The sequence below is a fragment of the Clinocottus analis genome, unplaced genomic scaffold, assembly GCF_023055335.1.
Source record: "Clinocottus analis isolate CAN_PGR_092001 unplaced genomic scaffold, fCliAna1.0.p SCAF_5, whole genome shotgun sequence".
NCBI lineage: Eukaryota > Metazoa > Chordata > Actinopteri > Perciformes > Cottidae > Clinocottus > Clinocottus analis.
The window spans coordinates 17,563,217-17,583,351 of NW_027176207.1; the positions used below are offsets into that span (position 1 = coordinate 17,563,217).

At 40.0% G+C, this 20,135-nt stretch overlaps 1 protein-coding gene across 1 annotated transcript in view; it reads left to right on the forward strand.

Moving 5' to 3' along the window:
* Positions 1–39: 39 nt before the first annotated feature.
* Positions 40–20,135, forward strand: part of myo7ab (myosin VIIAb) — a 33,855-nt gene continuing 13,759 nt past the window's right edge. Inside the window, exons 1-23 of the mRNA XM_068599751.1 lie at positions 40–221; positions 1,611–1,708; positions 4,831–4,899; positions 6,190–6,303; positions 7,240–7,392; positions 9,383–9,567; positions 9,822–9,943; positions 10,185–10,327; positions 10,444–10,557; positions 11,141–11,294; positions 11,475–11,551; positions 11,747–11,866; positions 12,115–12,257; positions 12,418–12,628; positions 12,795–12,930; positions 13,539–13,645; positions 15,417–15,554; positions 16,199–16,357; positions 16,545–16,637; positions 17,367–17,461; positions 18,093–18,177; positions 18,300–18,518; positions 19,376–19,693. Coding sequence (XP_068455852.1) covers positions 4,882–4,899; positions 6,190–6,303; positions 7,240–7,392; positions 9,383–9,567; positions 9,822–9,943; positions 10,185–10,327; positions 10,444–10,557; positions 11,141–11,294; positions 11,475–11,551; positions 11,747–11,866; positions 12,115–12,257; positions 12,418–12,628; positions 12,795–12,930; positions 13,539–13,645; positions 15,417–15,554; positions 16,199–16,357; positions 16,545–16,637; positions 17,367–17,461; positions 18,093–18,177; positions 18,300–18,518; positions 19,376–19,693 — 2,904 coding nt within the window. The 5' untranslated portion in view covers positions 40–221; positions 1,611–1,708; positions 4,831–4,881. The remainder of the gene's footprint in view (positions 222–1,610; positions 1,709–4,830; positions 4,900–6,189; positions 6,304–7,239; positions 7,393–9,382; positions 9,568–9,821; positions 9,944–10,184; positions 10,328–10,443; positions 10,558–11,140; positions 11,295–11,474; positions 11,552–11,746; positions 11,867–12,114; positions 12,258–12,417; positions 12,629–12,794; positions 12,931–13,538; positions 13,646–15,416; positions 15,555–16,198; positions 16,358–16,544; positions 16,638–17,366; positions 17,462–18,092; positions 18,178–18,299; positions 18,519–19,375; positions 19,694–20,135) is intronic.

A 20,135-nucleotide genomic window follows, 5' to 3' on the forward strand; every position in this document is an offset into this window, starting at 1 on the left:
ACCACGAGACAACGAGAACAGGTGAAGGATTTTTTTAAAACAAAAGAAGGGGACAGACAGAAAAACTAAAAACGGACAGACAGGACTTCGTCCTTCAGCTTCTTTTGCAGTCCAGCACCATCTTCATAAACCATCCTGGGTCTCCACGCGCCTTCTCGAGGACCACAGGACTGAAGAGGGCCAGGAGAAAGACGAGGGGATCTTACAAAGTGTGTTGAGAGGTGAGAGGGGCAAGTGAACGTGGGTCCAGGCCCAGGGCTTAACCTGCAACCAGGCCACAGTGCTGCTGCTGCTCTGCTGTAGCTTTAGGCCAAAGCCTCTTACTGCTCTTCGGTCTGTGCCAGCACTTAAAGGGGCCATTATGTACCCTCCATGTGAATACAGTATGCTGTGTGTGTGTGTGTGTGTGTGTGTGTGTGTGTGTGTGTGTGTGTGTGAGAGTGTGAGTGTGTGAGAGAGAGAGTTTGAATGGTTTCTTAACTTTCAATTTAGATTCCAGTAGAGATTGCTACTTGTCAGATAAGACCACAGTTTTAATTGTCTCTGTGAGACATTTAATTAAACACAGAATGGCAGACAGAAAAGAATGAGAGTAACATAATTGCTGCGTTAAAAGATGTGAATAATCATATGAAGTAAGGCAGGATTCAGGGGGGATAAGAAGAAACATGTGATTCAATTGTTCAGGTTACAGTAAATTAAGAGAACGAAAAGCAGCAAATCCTCTCATTTGAGAAGCTGAATATAAAATTAATTCATTAAACTATTTTTCCTTGTGCCAATTCTTTTTCTATTGTTACAGCCAAGGTCAGATCACTACCTTTTATGAAAATGAGACCCACTTTAGTGAACGGACCTCAAGGACTCTTTGGAGGGTCAAACTGCTGGTTCCAAGGTCAAGAATAAGACGATATAATAGTTGATAATATGAAAACGTAAGCTGATCCGTATGTGTGCAAACAACCCCTGTGATTTTGCAAAAGCAATGCTGACTATAGAGAAAGCAAGGCTAGCCGTCTTTATGCTAAGCTAACCAACTGACATGACAGTGGTATCAATCTTTTCATTTAACTTTTTGCAAATATAAAACTCAAGACAAAAAGTATGCCTTTACATGACTGACAGGTGTATTATAGAGATAATTTGATTGCATATAAACCAAATATTAGGTCACTTTATGTCTCGCATTTTAATTTATTATTAACACAGGAAGAGATATTTTGTGAAAATACTAATAATGGCACGTAGCTGTATGAATAATTAGCAGAAACCAGCTCCCTCGCCACAGGACCAACAGCTTGTAAACATTGAAGAAAACATTTGACACACACACAAGCACAATTGGAAAGAAAATGGGCATTAAACAAGACTCAAAACGGCAACATCAGAACTCGGATATGAATGGTCAGAAAATGCATTTCACAAAACAGTTCCAGTTATTTAATGTTGCGAATACGTGACTGATTAGTAACTATAGCTGTCAGGTTAGGGCAGTTAAAAGCGCTATATAACCCTCTGAGAAGTAGTGAAGTTGAACAATAAAAACCACAAAATTGATTGAAGAACTTTGATTACTTGATTGATATTTTTCTGGTATATATTTTCCACAGATTGAACATCTTGTTGCAGACATGGAAACAATAAACTTTCTCGGTCGGCGATGAATGCTTCATGCCTCTATGTGCCTGCGCCTCTGAAACCTTGCCATGTGAGTCACAACCAGTGCACACATACGTACACATGCTCGTTAGCGTTATAGGGCACACACACACACACACACACACACACACACACACACACACAGATTAGCAGCTGAGGCATTAGCGAGCTGCTGCTGGGCCGTCGCATGTAACTCTCTGAGCAGGTGAACTTGAGGTCTCATGAGCTGTGACGACGGAGGTGTTGAACTCTGAGGTCTAATAAAGCATTGACTCAGAATGATTTGCACTCTAACAGATATTAGTAGTCGTTAGATCCCTTTATTTCATATTTAATCTGTTAAACTGCTGAAGATTTGTACCGGTCATGTAACAGATAGGATTATTTACAACAATACTGTCACAGTCAACCAAAGACAACAGACAGAGAAGTGAAAACTACTTTCTATTCATGTTAACAGCTAGCTTAGCATCTTAAGTGCAGTTGTATCTACAAAAATACAATAAAACCCTCAAATATTGCTTATTCTGGAACGAGTACTACCAATAGTACTGTCTTGGCCCATAACCTTGTTTTTTAGCTATACGCTAGCCTCAGTCCACTTCTTTCAAACAGAATAAAATATTTCAACAGCTATATCTCAATTGCCATCAGATTTCTCACAGACGTTCCTGGTCCTCAGTGGATAAACGGTACTGACTTGGTGATTGCTTGACTTTTTTTCTAGCCTCACCAGCAGGTCAAGGTATTTTTCCAGTAAGTTATCTAACGTCTGTACAGACATTCATTGTTCCACGACAATTTCTTAACTTCCATGATCCTCTCACTTTTCTTCGGGCGCCACCATCAGTTCAAAACTTTAATTTGTTCGATACTTTTCTTCATGACCAAAACCTGCAAAATGTATGTAATTCCCATCAAACTCCAATGTGCTTTGTTTGGAATTAAAAACTTGGTGACACTACTGGGAAACTATAATGAAATAAAAACAAAATAATAATAGTATGCACCCGCACTTTAAATATAAGCGGCATGTAGTAATACTGTAACAATAAATGTCATGTATTAAAATGATAATTTCAGAAAAAGCACTAAAGCATTTGCATTAAAATATACTTAAAGTACCAAAAGTAAAAATGCTAAATTGAATTATCTTAAATTAGCCTAATACTTAATAATACATCATCATTTATGAGTTCAGTCTACAAAGTAACTATTGTTGTCATATAAATAAAGTGAAGTTAAAGTGTAAAGCTACATGAAATAGAAATACTCAAGTGGAGTACAAGTACCTCAACATTGTATTGAAGTACAGTAGCTGGAGCTGACGCTATATTTGTTCTTAGTTTCATCCATTACAGGCTGATGCAGCACATTTGGACACAGACGATTGACACAGTCAGAGAGAGAAAGACAAGCATTTATTTATCATTTATAATAATTTCTAAATATACAAATATGTCATATTGTGTCAGGTCGAGTATCTGACCTCTACAATCCCCAGCAAAAAGTTGTCAAGTCTCGAGCATGCTGAAAGCTCCAAAGTGATACTTTAGCTGCATTTATCTCTCTTCACATTTCACGTGACCCCACATGGGGCTCTTCAGGTTCAGCGATTGCGTTCATGTCCTCAACGCGGGATTTAAAAGCAATCTCTCGGTTGCTCAATCTGTCGTTTCCAACGAACTAACAGAGAAACGTGGTGATGTCGGGATCAGTGACTTGAGTTTTACCTTGTGGTTTTTCACTTTCACAGCTTCATAGGTATAGGACTTTGACAAGTTGAAGCTATTGTGTGTGTGCGCTAATAGTTTGCATACTTCACACACTTTACATTTGGGTTTGTTCGGGGTGAATACACAGAGGGCCACTCTGTAAAGTACAGATCTATAGGTCTGTGTTTGGAACGGTTGCCAGATTGGCACCCTGTGGTTCTGGATAAAAGGAATCACAGCTCAGCTTATGTCTTGGCATTAGCGGAGCACATTGTGACTGGCTGCGTATGGATGAACGTCACAAGAAATGAACTGCATGCTGTATAGCCGCACTGCTGCTCTCCAAAAAGTTGCACCTGTGGTTTATTTTTTTACATATAAAATGTGTCTTGAACGCAGATTCCTCTTATCTGTTTGTGTGGCACATCCAACTAAATGTTAATCTACTTATTGGACCACTAATGGATCATTAAAACACTTATCCCCTCACCTTTTGGCATCTTCATCTCACATGCAGTCTGGTTTTGTTTTTTAGACACACAAGCTATTTTTTTTTAAAGGGATTAGTGAGGAAAAGGTCGCCTCGGTTCCCTTTCAGCTCTTCAGCTCTCATCCAAATAACACATTTCTGATTTAACAATTCATTCAAACTGATTCATTTGGTTCATTATTGCTCCACAGTTGACTCTGATCTTGCATTCAAAACTGCTGTTTTCACCCAATCATGGACTGCAACATTTATTTACTGTTTTAACTTTACTATAAAATGCTATGTTTATAGAAATGGCACTTTATAACACTTTATAATAACTCCACACTATGAAGCCTTAGTTAATACTTCATTTACAAATGGTGAATTCATCATTTATAAAGCGTTGAACAAGACTTTATAAATGATGAATGAAGTGTTTACTCATACTTAACTAATGGTTCATAGCGTGCCGTTATAAAGTGCTACCAAAACTTCTCCTACTTTGCTTTATACCACTCATGTTCATGGTAACTTCTCAGTTGATAATTGGAACATTGTAAACTGTGTACATTACTGCAGCTTCGTCATTGTGAGGGCAACAAAGGAAAGACTGCTCAGTGGGGGAGAAAATGATTCAGCAGTCATAACTGTACCAGCGATGGCTTGTACTTAAGCAATGAGATTAGCTCCAGGAATCCAAGTAAGCCTTTAACATCCCCCACTAGACCCTTTAACACCCCCCACTTCCCTTTTCCTTCACTGCTCTCCTATGTCCTGATAAACCACATGGCTGCTTATATCTGCTCAAACCCTGCTGTGCTAATAGTCTAATACAACTGTGTGGTAGCCCTGCCCATTGAGCGATACAAACAGTTGCCTGAGGCTTTTATTATTGTATTGTTTTTACAAGGTAGGTATCATTTATTCTGGAGAAGCTGTTTGTTCTTTCTGTGTGATGACGCTCGTGACTTGTCTCCGCTGCAGAGCCCACACATGGTGACTTCTGATGTCCTGGTATCAACCCGAAGCTGAACCATGGTCATTCTGCAGCAGGTCAGTCCGGTTATTCTCTCCTCATCTCAGTGTTTATATATAGTCTTACTGTTGATAGGCCTGGAGGAATGAAGTGCTTTATTCATCTCAGCAGTAAATAAAACAATATTGATATGCAACGCTTCACAAATAATCTACCAAAACACTACATAATACTTTGAACAATATACAATACTAACCCAACAATAACTTGGATAAAACGTGGGGAAACTTTACTCTTCAAATATTCACCACGGCTGTGAAGTGGATGTAGTGCAAAATGGATTAGATCATTAACATGTCCTAAATTCGACATTCACAGCATTGATGCAGCAGCAGATAATGTTTCTGTGTGTTTCCCAGCTTCTCTGTTCTTTGTTGACATCGACAGGTGTGCGTGTTTTTAGTGCACGTTTGTGCATGTGACAGTTGTGTTGCAGTGTTTGTTTTAAAACCAATATATATAATTAATGGCTATGAAAATGCTATCTTACTAGCAATGAGGCCAATGCTGTAAGTCAGTATCCACACTGACGGACGATCCATAGAAAACATGAAAATATTGGAGCATTGTTTGTGTATTGCAGGGTAAAGCTGGATAGTTAGAACAGTATTATGAATATATCTATTTTTCCAACACAGTGGGTATTTTGGCTATCTATAGAAAAACAAACCTGGACGAGCAACACACATGTTGGATTAAAGCTGTATTGTTAGGACTTTCAAACAATATGCTTCACTTGTACAAGAAGAAGGATCTCTGGGTGACGAATAATCAAATAATGAGTTTGGCAAACAGAAATCTGTCTTATGCAAGTTTGGCCTGAGCTGCTTAAGTGTAAACTTCCCTCAACCAAATTCTGTTATCGCTGCTCTATAAAAAGATTTTAGCATATTACATGATAATGGTATCACATAACAACTGGCTCACACACGCGTCTGTTAAAACGTGTTGCTCGTTAGTCTTTAACAGTTTGATGGATCTCCACATTTTGGGATTTTTATCTTTGCATGCACAGTGACATTCTTTCAACTTTTACCTTTTATACATTTCATCGTTTTTGTTTTAAAGAATGTATTGCTCTTTTCATTTTTAAAATATATATATTATTATATTTTATTTTGTCATTAATTATGATTTTCTTTCATTTTCTATTCATGTTTTTGACTTTAAGTTTTAGTTTATTCTCTTGTCTTACTATGTTTATTTTGTTTTAAGTACTAAGAAACTATTCCTTGTATTTTCTCTTTAATTGTCTAATTCCTCTATCATATTTGACTCCGATCCTACGTTTTTTAATAATAATCCAGGGGGACTATGTGTGGTTGGACCTTAAAACGGGCCGAGAGTTTGACGTCCCCGTGGGAGCCGTGGTCAAACTATGTGACTCTGGACAGATCCAGGTTCTGGATGATGAAGGGAGGGTAAGGCAACACATTGACTGTTGTATACTTCAGAATGGATGAGATGATTGTTTGTTTACATGTTGATTTGTAGTTTTTGGAACAGAAAAGAATCACAGCGAAAGTTTATGAGGCTGGTTTATTCCTAAAGGACAATCCTTTAGTTCTTATTTAAACTTCTGTCTTATTTTGTTTAGCTTTGCTCGTCATCTCTGTCAGTAATACAAATATTATACCATTGAGTTAATTGCTGAGATGTAGCAGGGTGGCATCACACTGAGAAGAAGTCAAACTAAGCGAGAAACACTATTAGAACAACTCGTGAGACAAAGTTATTGAGTAGAGAAAACAATAGCAAATGGTAAGTTTGTTCCTAAAACTGTTTGTTGTCAATTATTTGTACATTATACATAAATATATCCACAAAAGCCCCAAAATATTGATACTGGAAATTTGATTGAAGTATTCTTAATGAGAGAAAGAGAATTTGTATTGACTATATGTATTCTTTGTCTACTGCAGTTCATGCTAGAAAATACAACAATGCACAATACAACAACATAGAACAATGGTGTCAGGTAGAAGAAAATGATGAACATGTCAAAAAAGAAGCCGATTAAGTACGTATGGCTGTTAAAAATAAAACAATACATAATTAAAATCCATTATACAGGCAGCCAATTGTATTCAAAGCTCCTAAAAATAACAGCAAAACCCAACTCTGATGCAATAATCACAGGAAACATTCTGCTCAAAATTGACCCAAATCGTTTTTCACAAACTTCCTGCAGTAACATGTGTTCACTCCTTTAGTGAATTGGACACTTTTATCAATTGTTCCGTACTATTATTGTTATGCAATGACAAAAACATGAAATATTAATGATGAGTCACTTAGTGAGGGGTCAACAGTTTACTCAATGATATAAAAAAGTGTGTCTCTTTCCTCTCTCGCAGGAACACTGGATTTCCCCTCAGAATGCCACCAACATCAAGCCCATGCATCCGACCTCCCTCCACGGGGTGGAGGACATGATTCGCCTGGGCGACCTCAACGAAGCCGGCATCCTCCGCAACCTGCTCATCCGCTACAATGAGCGCGTCATCTATGTCAGTACCCCTCTGTTTGTTGCACCCACTGCAGCTCTGAACTGATGTTAACAGTCAGACAGCTTGACCTGGAGGGAGCAACGTGGACATTGGCCACATTCCCAGTGAAGTTCTTATTCAGCTTAAGCTGTTTACTTGCACCTTCCATACCCTGCAGATGAGTTTACTTGTTGCTATAAATGAAGCAATTAACAGAACGTCCCCACCTCGCTCTTTGACCGAGAACTACATGTTTACTTCTAAAGGTGATGGAAGGAAGGGGAACTTTGGTAACAATAAGAGAATCCTCTCCTCTTTTTACCCAAACAGAGCTGATCTGTGGTCCCGATGCTCCTGGTCACACCTGTTGAGGGGCTTTATTAATAGACCAAACAGTCTTGAATAGGTTTACGATGCATTGTCTGTTAGATTCAAGAGAGTTAAGCTCCTGCAATTTGTTGTGTATTCTTTTTGAGAGTGCGTCTCAGGTAGTACTATAATAGCTTCTGGTTGTTTTGTTCTCTCTCTCCATGTAGACAAATTGTGGTGGAAGGGTGAGTATGAAGTTAGAAAAGGAGCTGAGTGCTAACGCTTCTGCTATGCCACATCCCCCTAACATATTCTCTTCTCCATATTTGCTTTATTTAACATGTAACGGCTGTAACTGTGGGTGGTGAGAGCAGCTTATGGATGTCATTTTATTTTGTATTTTACTCTAATTATCTCAAGATCATTAAGTTTATTTTTGTAGCACACTTTATACACAAAGGTGCTTTAACAGGTTTAACACGAGTACGATCAAGAAATGCAACTTGATTTTTTTTTTTTTTTAATTAAACGTTTAGTTGAGCAAAGTTGTTGAAAACATGATGTTTTAAATATACAGTTAAAGGAAGTTAAAACCAGGGATATATTTAATTGAGGTTTGTTGCAGCTTTGTGGAGCAAGGAAAGTAAATGCTTTTTATTTATGTTTAGTTTAGACTCTGGGAACCGTTCGTGCAGCACTACCATGTGACAGTGGGGGTTTACTGCATCATAAGCAAACATTTTTATCTATTTCATCTTAAACCACTGACAGATTCAATTAGCAGAATCATGATCTTCATTTTAACCTGGGTAAACCTTTAACTTATGGCTTCTCTAGGTTTCCTGCTGTCACAATGCAACCGTTTTGCTTGTTTTTTTTTTTATTAATGACTGACTTTGATTCTTGCTTGTGCGCTCACTCATTTATGCTCCGGCTTATGAAGTATTTTGAAACGCATTTGGATGACTGCATCCGTGATAATGCATTGCTTTTAGAAAGTTAAAATTTGCTACTGTCTCATGTAATCAATGCAATTCACTCCGACAGGTAAATTCACCACTAAACCTGCTAAATACGACAAGAAGAAACGTTGCAATCCACAAAGATCAGGGCTAATAGCTACATGCAGTGTGACGACAGTGAAATGATTAGTGTCTTCAGAGAGTTGGGGTTAATTGAAGCACATTTTTTAAGGATTAAGCCACCCAAACCTTGCTCTGCTGGAAACCAATGTCATCTTGATTTAATGACAAAGTAATGCACTGCTTGTTATTGCCCCTAATATTGCATATGTTTTTTTTATTTCATCGCCTTAAAAATAACTTTGTGCTCGTGGCTTGAAAAGTGCTCTATAAATAAGAAATACTATGATCATTTATCATTAATACGGTGTCTCTCTGTCACTTTTTAAATTCCTTCCGTGAGGTTTCTAAACATGCCGCTGCTCCTCATCAGTCAGCACATCTAGCTCCCCTTCCGAACATGTCATTTTTATTTTGCTTTCTACCATCGCCTTTGCTCAAAGGCAACAAGCTTTGCCACATGGATACTTGCAATCAGACGCAAAAAAAAAAAAAGACGAAAAATTGCCTCCAGCTGCAAAACATTCATGGTGCTTTCAGTGGCCGCAGTCCATTCTTTGAGAATTCGCTTGTGAGTTCCTTGACTTTGTAACATTATAAGTATTTTTGGGTTCCCACAGACATATACCGGCTCAATCCTGGTAGCGGTCAATCCCTACCAGCTGCTCCCCATCTACACTCCAGACCAGATCCGCCTCTACACCAATAAGAAGATCGGCGAGATGCCGCCGCACATATTCGCCATAGCAGACAACTGTTACTTCAACATGCAGCGGAACAACAAGGACCAGTGTTGCATCATCAGGTGTGTGAACTGAAGAACATTAAGTAGTGCACAAAAAGAAGCACATATATATACAACATTCATACACAAGTTAAACAACATAAGTTTCTGTTTCTGTAATTATCTTCAGATTTTAAGTAAAGGCATTTGAGCGGTTTTGATCTACTAATCTAGTTCTCTGCAAGAAAGCAAACCGGTGTATTGAATGTTGAATCTTGGGGCGAGACAGAGCATGTCTGTGCTGTACGAGTGTAACGGTCCTCTGTGTGTCACAGTGGGGAGTCTGGAGCCGGGAAGACGGAGAGCACGAAGCTGATTCTGCAGTTCCTCGCTGCCATCAGCGGACAACACTCCTGGATAGAGCAGCAAGTCCTGGAGGCCACGCCCATCCTCGAGGGTCAGATAGCCCTTTTGTTTGACTCAATTGTACATTACATACATGTCACATCTAGCTGTTCTGGAGCTTGATGATGATAGTCAGCAGCAGGTGGAGTTTGCATGGATTTGTCAGTTTTTCCCTTTTTTCTAAGAATTAACTTTGAAATTCAGATCAGTTTTCGCTACCTGATTCTCTATGTTTCAGTGTTTCCCCTCTCCCTCATCACCTCACTCACCGTATGATTTCTCAATCTATTCAGCCTTTGGCAACGCCAAGACCATTCGTAACGACAACTCCAGTCGCTTCGGGAAGTATGTAGATATCCATTTCAACAAGCGGGGGGCGATTGAAGGAGCCAAGATCGAGCAGTACCTGCTGGAGAAGTCTCGTGTGTGTCGACAGGTGAGACACCGGATCGTAGTTTCAGATGAAACACAACCCCCGTGTCAATAAAGGAAAAACTTTTCAGTGAAGTTTTGTCTATTTTTCTGAATCCCTCCCTCCCTCTTCTCCTCCAGGCTCCTGATGAGAGGAACTACCATGTCTTTTACTGCATGCTGAAGGGGATGGCTCCGGAGATGAAGGCCAAGCTGGGCCTGGGCCTCGCCTCAGACTACTCCTACCTCACCATGGTGAGTCTACGGCTGTGTGAGAGTCCATTCATACTGCATGTCTGTGTACTGACACAAATATATACGGTTTTATTACTACACACATGCATATATTACAACACATATACAACATACATATGCATCTGATCAATACTGACTAGGGAGCATGGTAACACAATGTGTACGTTATTGTAAATAGTGAAAATAGTGGTGAACATCATAGCTTACTCGTGGGCACCAGACCCAGACCTGCAAATGGCCCCACCAGCTCCTACATAGGAGCAAGACACACCACGTTAACACACTCATGTTAGAATTACATTTGAAAGAAAGGACACAAACCTTCTTTACATTTGAAAATGTATTTAATTTAATAATATTTATTGCCAAAAACTATTTGAAATGAGCAAATTATTAGATGACTTAGATAAAATGCTTCAGGGATGAGCTAGAAAATGAACATTAGTCACATGAACATTAACAGAGCAATACTACACATCCAAACAGCGACAACTCATAAGCCATCTCGCTGTTCAACAAGCCACTCCACTACTTTGGCCAATAAAGAAAACAGTAAAGATCTCTATCTTCTCTTACGTTCCAGGGTAACTGCACGTCGTGTGACGGTCGAGACGACCTGAGGGATTACTCCAGCATCCTGTCGGCCATGAAGGTTCTCATGTTCACTGAGACGGAGAACTGGGAGATCTCCAAACTGCTGGCTGCCATCCTGCACATGGGCAACCTGCGCTTTGAGGGTAAGACAAGCAGCACGCTTACACTCTTCTTATGAGGGTCCACCTTTGTCGATAGTGTCAGAGAAGTGATGGAGATGATGCGTCGGATTGCAAAAATCCTGAGAGTTGTTTCATATATAATGTCCTGGTTGATTAGAACAGAGCTGTGATGAAAACACTGATCTTTTTGGTTTTCCTCAGCTCGTACGTATGACAACCTGGATGCCAGTGTGGTTGTGAGATCCCCCGACCTCATTACTGCTGCGTCACTCATGGAGGTGTGTGTTTCTGTGTCTGTGCGTGTGTGTCTCTGCGTGTGTATAACAAACAATATTCAGATTCTTTACTTAAGTAAAAGTATGAATAACACACTCTGTTACAAGTAGAGGTCCTGCATTAAAAAGCTGACTAAAAGAAAAGTATGTACTCAGTAAAATGTAGTATTAAGTGTTAATTGTTGTGCTCTGCTGTAGGTGGACCCGAAGGATGTGATGGTGTGTTTGACCACACGCACCCTGATCACTCGCGGTGAAAGTGTCGCCACGCCTCTCAGTGTGGATCAAGGCGTGGATGTCAGGGACGCCTTCGTCAAGGTACAATTCTTCCCAAAAACAAAAAGGAAATCTCAGATCTGAAATGACCAAAATCCATCAAACTTCATGCAGGAACCCATGACTCATAATTCTTATTTATTGCTGACCTGCGGTGGTTAAACGTCTCACTTTGCTACAGTGATGTGTATATGTAAAAGATATACACCTCATAATGAAAATAAGGCTATAAAATCCCATAAAACAAAATAAAAGATGTTTTCCTACTCACCATGTGTTACATCTTCCAGGGGATCTATGGCCGGCTGTTTATCTTGATTGTGGATAAGATCAACGCTGCCATATACAGACCGCCATCCTGCGAGAGCAACATCATGCGCAGGTCGATCGGGTTGCTGGACATCTTTGGTTTTGAGAACTTCATCATCAACAGGTGTTACATACTTGGTCATTTGATTAAAAACCATCATTATTGATCCATTAATTTAACATAAGAAATCTAGTTTGAACTCTTTTTGTTCCCACCATTTTAATGCTGTACTTTCTGACCTCCTACTCCCTTCTTTCTCTCCTCCAACGTGCCTTCCCTGCAGTTTTGAACAGCTGTGCATCAACTTTGCCAACGAGAACCTGCAGCAGTTCTTTGTTCGCCACGTCTTCAAACTGGAGCAGGAGGAGTACAACCTGGAGGACATCAGCTGGCAGCACATTGAGTTCACAGACAACCAGGACGCGCTGGACATGATTGCCAACAAACCCATGAACATCATCTCCCTCATTGATGAAGAGAGCAAGTTCCCAAAGGTACAATGCAAGGGAGAGCTACACCAGTCTATACATTCAGTGATATATTGATTATCTGGGCCTTTTACAAGATTATTTAAAGTGTCAACCACATTTGTAGCCACAATTCAGTGTCAGAAGTTTGCTTTTTTCTGTAGTTGATGCCTGCTTCTGTGTCTTTTGTCAGGGAACTGATGCCACGATGCTCTACAAGCTCAACTCTCAGCACAAGCTCAACTCCAACTACGTCCCGCCTAAAAACATCTACGCATCACAGTTTGGTATCCAACACTTTGCTGGAGTGGTGCATTATGAGACCAGAGGTGCGTTCTGTTTCATCCATTTTTTGCAGCATGACCTCATGTTTTTATGTTTTGTGCTACTTCTTCTCTGGCTCTCTTGTTTGTGATGGGATGTGTTGCAATTTGAGAGGATTCTGGTAAAATTTAAGGTCAGACGGGATAAGAGAAGCAGAACCATCCAAAAATAACATTACTTAACTTGACTTAAGTACAAATGTTTTGGTATTTACTTTATACATTAATATTGTACTTAATCGAAGAAAAAATAACTATTTTGATAATTCTTTCAGTAATATTTCATGCAAAACCATTTCATGGTTCCAGCTTCACAAATGTGATGATTTTCATGCTTTTCCTTTTAATAAAGTTAATTGTAATTTATTAGTAATAATGTTGAGGTTTGGATTGATGAAGAAAATACTTACTGGATGAATCCATAATGAAAATAATTATTAGTTTAAAATGAGCCCCTCCTCAACCAGCTACAACTGTAAGATCCTACTTTTACAGTAATCCACTGGCAACCAATATCTAGTTTTTATACATTTTAATACTTCAAGTTCATCTTGCTGTATGACAGCATGTGGAGATAGTATTTGCGGGTAACGGATTATCTTTTCTCCCTCCAGGTTTCCTTGAGAAAAACCGAGACAGCCTCCACACCGACATCATCCAGCTCGTCCACTCGTCCAAGAACAAGTTCATCAAGCAGATCTTCCAGGCTGATGTGGCCATGGTGAGACTGACAAATACCTGCAGGAATATTTGTAATGGTGGACTAATATTTTTCACCTCCTTTTGGACTTTTGTCATGACTTTAAAGGCGTTTGCTGTCTTCAAGTGATAATGACGTTCTTCCCTGTAGCGTTTTCTCGTCACGGTGTTGGCTTTTAACTGACGGCACGCCTCCTCCTCTCTTTCTGCTGTCTCTTCTCTGTGTCCTCCTTCTCCTCTCACATCAGTTTCTGTGTGGCTATCAGCAGCCCAGCACCCCTACTCCCAAGGTAATCAACGGCCTTTAGCGACACGTGGTCACTCAAAAACCCTGTGTGTGTGTGTGTGTGTGTGTGTGTGTGTGTGTGTGTGTGTTCTCGTGTGTGTTCATGTGAACTGAATAGAAACCCATGGAAGTGTCTTCCTTCCTTGAGCTCTTCTTTTCATCCGACAGGTCTGCTGGTTGTTGGAGCAGAAACCAGAGAGAAACGAGTTTATTTGATAAAACAAAACAAAACGAAGGCATTAAGTTAATGAGGAAATAACCAATGAACTCTCCGGCACACACAATTCTCAGCCATCGACCGTTTCAGAAAGCAATTGTTACGTTTTGACGCGACAATCAGAGCGACTTCCATCAAACTGACGGGCTTTTTAAACTCACCGTGTTTTCTGTTTGGCTTCGCTGGAGCTTTGAATTACAGTGAAGACAGCTGTCAGAGATGTTGTCTTGTTTCCTGTTTCATCCGTTTGTTGTGTTCAGTAGTAGAAATGTGTGTGAGCGCCCCGTGTTTACACTGTGGACCACTGTGTGTTTAAAATGTGTCTAGTGTTCATTCACAGGCTGCAAACCATTAAGAAATTGTCACATGAATGAAAGATTGTTTCTAAAACGGCGACAATAGTCAAATCAAAGGAGTTCAACTACATTTAATGCATGCGACCCATTGCCTCGGACATGCCAGTGAGACTTTATTTGTAATGTTTAGTCAAATAAAATAGCAAACAGGGTAATTAAAAGAATAAGAAGTTAAAACTCCATGGTCTGAAAGGAGGTTTACTCGGGAAACCCCGTGAATGAAGCACACACAGCTTTGAATTTATTGGTTTGAGAGGGTAAAGGTCAAGGTCACTGTGACCTCTGCATCCCATTCCTGTGAACGCTATATCTACTTTATGCGAATGTATTCACATTGGCTATAAACATCCACTTGGACCCAAAGGTCACTGTGACATTTTTGCCCGTAAAAATCAAGAATTAATGTGGTAATAATGAGAATCTCACACAACGGCCTAATAGAATATAATCATGAAGTGGTGACAGTTTTGACAGACGCGGATGTAAACTACAACTTGACTGGTTGTCGTACGCTCTGAGGCAGTATTTTTTAGTTCATATGTGGATTTTAGTTTTTAACAATTTGTATGTGCAATGTGCAAAAATGCATCTATATATAAGTAAACGTGTGAATCCTGTGTGCATTAACTTTTATTGAGCCTGAACTTGCTAAATTGATGGGATTAAGATTTTGTCAAAAAATTAGTTTGCAACTCGGGTGGAAGAAGAAAAAAGGTTCAGTCAAATGTCTCATGAAGATATATTTTAGTGGCATGATGGAGGTTGAAAAATTCATATAGTATCCTAATTAAATCCATGATATTATATTTCAAATATCCTCGACCAAGTGTCTTTTGGGGTTGGTAGTGAATCAGAATGTTGAGATCTGGCTGTAGACACTTGTTCATCTGGATTGGTGAAACACAGTTTCATGTCTCTCTTTATGTGTTTGCAGGGTGCTGAGACGAGGAAACGCTCTCCAACTCTGAGCAGTCAGTTCAAACGTTCCCTGGAGATGCTGATGAGGACGCTCAGCGTGTGTCAGCCGTTCTTCGTCCGCTGTATCAAACCGAACGAGTTCAAAAAACCCATGGTGAGCATATACAAGACAAAATACAGGACATTCCCTGTTTTTAAGCCCAACAAGTTTGTGTTGTTGTTGCGTACCTAAAATTTCCAATATCACCCACGAAGCACTATATGATAAGGGGCCAAAATATATTTCTAAATTGTTGACTATGGATTTGAAAAAGGGAAGCTTTCTGCACCGTTTAAAGCAAATTAATGCAATGCACCAAAACAAATGTGTTGAATTGTAAAGTTTAACTTTACATACTTGGACATTTTACTGCTCCAGCCAAGAAATAGTCCACCTCGTATAAATCCCTGTTTTTGAACCAAGGTTTTCATACAATTTAGATATTAATTTTAATTAGTAAAGTTGAGCTTAGGACAGAGCCAGGCTACCCGTTTGAGCTAAGCTAAGTTAGCCGGCTGTTGATTTGTAGCTGCTTCTAGCTTCATATTTACTTCACAGACATTCTTATTTAACTCTCAACAAGAAAGCAATAACAGTATTTCCCCCCCAAAAAATATTTCTGCAAGAGTCTAAATAGCATTTTCTGACATTTAGCTGCTATTTATTTCAGCTATTTATACATTTTCACTATGTCCTCTAAAGATTTAATGCTCTTGAAACTTCTGCTCTTAATTGTGTCTGTTTCTCTTTTTTTCCAGTTATTTGACAGAGAGCTGTGCATTCGTCAGCTGCGATACTCCGGCATGATGGAGACCATCAGAATACGGCGGGCCGGCTACCCGATCCGATACACCTTCGGGGAGTTTGTGGACCGTTACCGAGTTCTCATGCCAGGTGTCAAACCTGCTCACAAACAGGTGAGCAACACAACCGCTGTCACCTGTTTTATACATATTTAGAGTAGAATAGCTGTCTAATGATTGGAAAGCAACATTTCCTAGCAGTCTCACATATTTTTGGCATGATACTGTTCATATGGAGCCCTTTAAAACTGTCTTTCTGGACCCGGAGTCGTCACTTTGACGTTGTTCTCTCTCCCTCCAGGACGACTTACGAGGGACCTGCCAGAAGATCGTCTTGGCCCGGCTGGGGAAACATGATGACTGGCAGATTGGAAAGACCAAGATTTTCCTCAAGGTTATTGTTTGTGTGTGTGTGTGTGTGTGTGTGTGTAAAAGTTGTGACGGCTTGAGATGTCTAATGTGCTACTGCAGCATCTTGTCAGCGCTCTTGTTTTGAGCCAAAGTCAAAAAGAGGTAAATCTTGAAACTTTGCCTGTGTGTCCACAGAGTGTAGCCAAGAGTTCACTTTACCTTTGGTCTGATCCAGATTTGTTTATTTGGGAGTTATTATAATAATACTTTAATTTTATATAGCGCTTTTCTGAATACTCAAAAGACACTTTACATAGAGACAGAGACAAACACAACAAAACAAGAAATAGACAAAAAAGCATGAATGAATTGATATGTATCGACAATTGACAGTTATGTATTAACAATTATGTATTGACTACGACAACTCATTTACTTTTTAAGGATGGTGATATTCTATATCTCATTCATTCCTAATGAAGAAACAAATCTTTAAAAGCAGGTTGTGATTATCAGGGTTGAATAAACCACATCTTCCAATTCTCTCTCTAACTTTCTAAGTATTGCAGAGAAATGTGTTTAATGTTTAGGATGTTTACAGCACAAGGCCTCAACAACCCAAAACAAATTGCAGGAGACACCTTAAAGGAATAGTTCAGATTTATTAAAGTGGAGTTGCATGAGGTTCTTATCTATGTGTGAATAAATTGGTCCTGATGTTCTGAGGCCCTGAGGCTGGTCTCTTTATTCCTCTCTGCTCGTCTCTTGTCAGGACCACCACGACATGCAGCTGGAGATCGAGAGGGACAAGGGCATAACTGACAAGGTCATCCTCATCCAGAAGGCTGTGCGTGGACTTATAGACAGGTGAATGTCTCTCCAGGACAGAGCTTGATACACCAAGACAAAAACAAACAAACATATGCATAGCACTCGTTTTCCACGGTTCACTTTTTATATGTTTTGGATCAATATTACCGCTGCTTTAATGTATATGTTGCATTTTTCTGCTTTAGGTGTTTATGGTTGTGCTAATTTGTACTCCTTCATTTCCTCTTGGGTAGTCTAATCTACAGCAATGCATCATATTCTGTTAGATCATCATGTGTTTGTAGCGCCGCCGTCCTGTGAGAACCACGTGTCTTTTAAAAAGTATTTTCATGAGCTCAGAAAAACAGCTATTTTCAGCTATGTGATGATGCATTTTCCAACTACTTAAGTAGTTTATTTAGCTTAAGAAGTGGAAGACCTTTCCCAACACATAAAGGAACGCTTCATCCTTCGGTTTATCACAAACCTTTAACATCAACACATCTGGAGATGTGATTTACTGAACAGTTGCAGATAACTGCTGTGGGGGAAAAGTACAATATTTACCTCTGAGATGACGCAAAGTAGTTTATAGTTGCATAAAATGAGAATACTCATATGAAGTACAGTACATAGTAACGGTCCACCAGTGTCTGGTTTAAAATCTACTCTCTCTCTCCTCTTCTAGGAATCACTTCCTCAGACTCAGGAGCGCTGTGACTTTCATCCAGAAGGTGTGGAGGGGTTATCTATGCAGGAAGAAATACCACATTGTAAGTCCTTTACACCTTCAATGAGTAGTTTTGTAGTTTTTCATGGGATAAAAAAAAAAAATCCGTCTGTCCAATTCACACCAATATCCTCTCCACCTTTCAAACACTTCCCTCTCTTACAGATGCAGTCTGGCTTCCTGCGCCTCCAGGCCGTCTTCAGGTCGAGGAAGCACTTCAGGAGCTACCGGACGACTCGCCTCCGCGTCACTCACATCCAAGCCCGTTGCCGCGGCTTCCTCATCCGGCAGACATTTTGGCGGCGTCTTCGTGCCGTGTTGACGCTTCAGGCCTACACCAGGGGCATGATAGCCAGACGCCTCTGCCAGAGGCTCAGGGCAGAGGTAAAAAGTCATTACATTTACTACTGCTACCTGTATCATGTTGTTAGCCTGCCAGAAAGAGAGGGCCGTGTGTGTTGAGGGCAGACGTGAGGAATAACGAAGCAGAAAAAAATCACAGATTTCATTTGGCTAAAGGAGACTTTAATATATTTGTTCATATCTGTAAACGTGGCCAATCACTGTGCAAAGCGAGCATGAATATGACATTGTCTATTTTGTAAAGTTACATGAGCTGGATGCAGCCCCGTCCTTTGTTTAACACAAACTGAAACTAACTCATGTTAAAGTCTCCCATGTGGTTCCTTCCTGAAAATATGTCACCGGAAAACCTTCTTTTATACATTGTTTTCTAAAGCAGTTAGTTTAAACCTGGTTGCATGTCGTTGCATGGTGTATGTTTGTGTGATATGGAAACGTCTGTGAGAATATTGCTTTGCTCTTCTGACATTCTTGCAAATTACTTTCTATATTCCTGTTCTTAAAGATAATGTTGAATAAATTATTTGTTTTGCAAATGTTTGTTTAATCTCAGTTTGTTATCAGCTCGTTAAAATATAAATAGTTTTCGGAGAACTATCAAATAATATTCCTGAGCAACTCTGCAGTTCCAGTGGCCCGACAAGGAAGAAGTTAAGTGGATGGACGCCCCTTTAAATAACCTAAATAGAGATTAAACAGTAAACGTCAATTGCCTTTAAGAATAGTTCATATTCTTTCTAGTCAGTCATCTGTTTACACCTGTAATGTTTCCCTTCGGTTCCTCTGCTCTAGTTTGAAACAGACAAGTAGTCGAAAGCTAACAGAATAAATGCTAATCAGAATAACCCCCAACCTGCCTCTGTTTCCTCCCCTCGCAGCTGCAGCATCGCCAGGAAGCGGAGCACCAGCGCCTGGCCGAGGAAGAGCAGCTGCGTTACCAGATGACGGCTCGGCGGGCCAAGGCAGAGGCGGAGAGGAAACACCAGGAGAGGCTCGTCCAAATGACCCAGCAGCAGGAGGAGAGGGACCGGGAGGAAAAGGAGGAGTCGAGGAGGAAGAAGGAGCTCCTGGAGCAGATGGAGAGGGAGAAGGAGCAGCCCGTGGATCACTCAGACATGGTCGACCGCATGTTCGGCTTCCTCGGGAGCACCGGGCCGCTGCCCAACCAGGACGGACGGGCACCGGCTGGGTTTGAGGTGCGTGGTCATGGTTTTTGTACTCCAAATGAAAATGTCTGACTTCTGTTGGATGATACTTTGTCCTTGAAATAACTGTGATTTCAAATTTGTGAAATCTTTATGACCATTTTACAACCCAAATATAATGATATATGAAGTAAACCTTTTGAATTGAGTACTCAGGCAATGGAATTGTAATGTAAACACAGATTTGATAAAACCTAAATGGGGGAAAAAACTCTCAACCAAAACAATAAATAAAATGGACTCTCAGGCGCTGATAAAATGTGAAATCTGCACAATGCCAACGTTTAATAATAGTAAAACCCTGCTATCATTTTGGGCTAAAATGTGGGTGACGTTCTAGTGAGTAAACAAACACATGTGTAAACAAAATATGAAGGTCATGTCAATATCATGTACAGTGAGTCAATACTGTAAAAATGCTCCAGGTCATGTC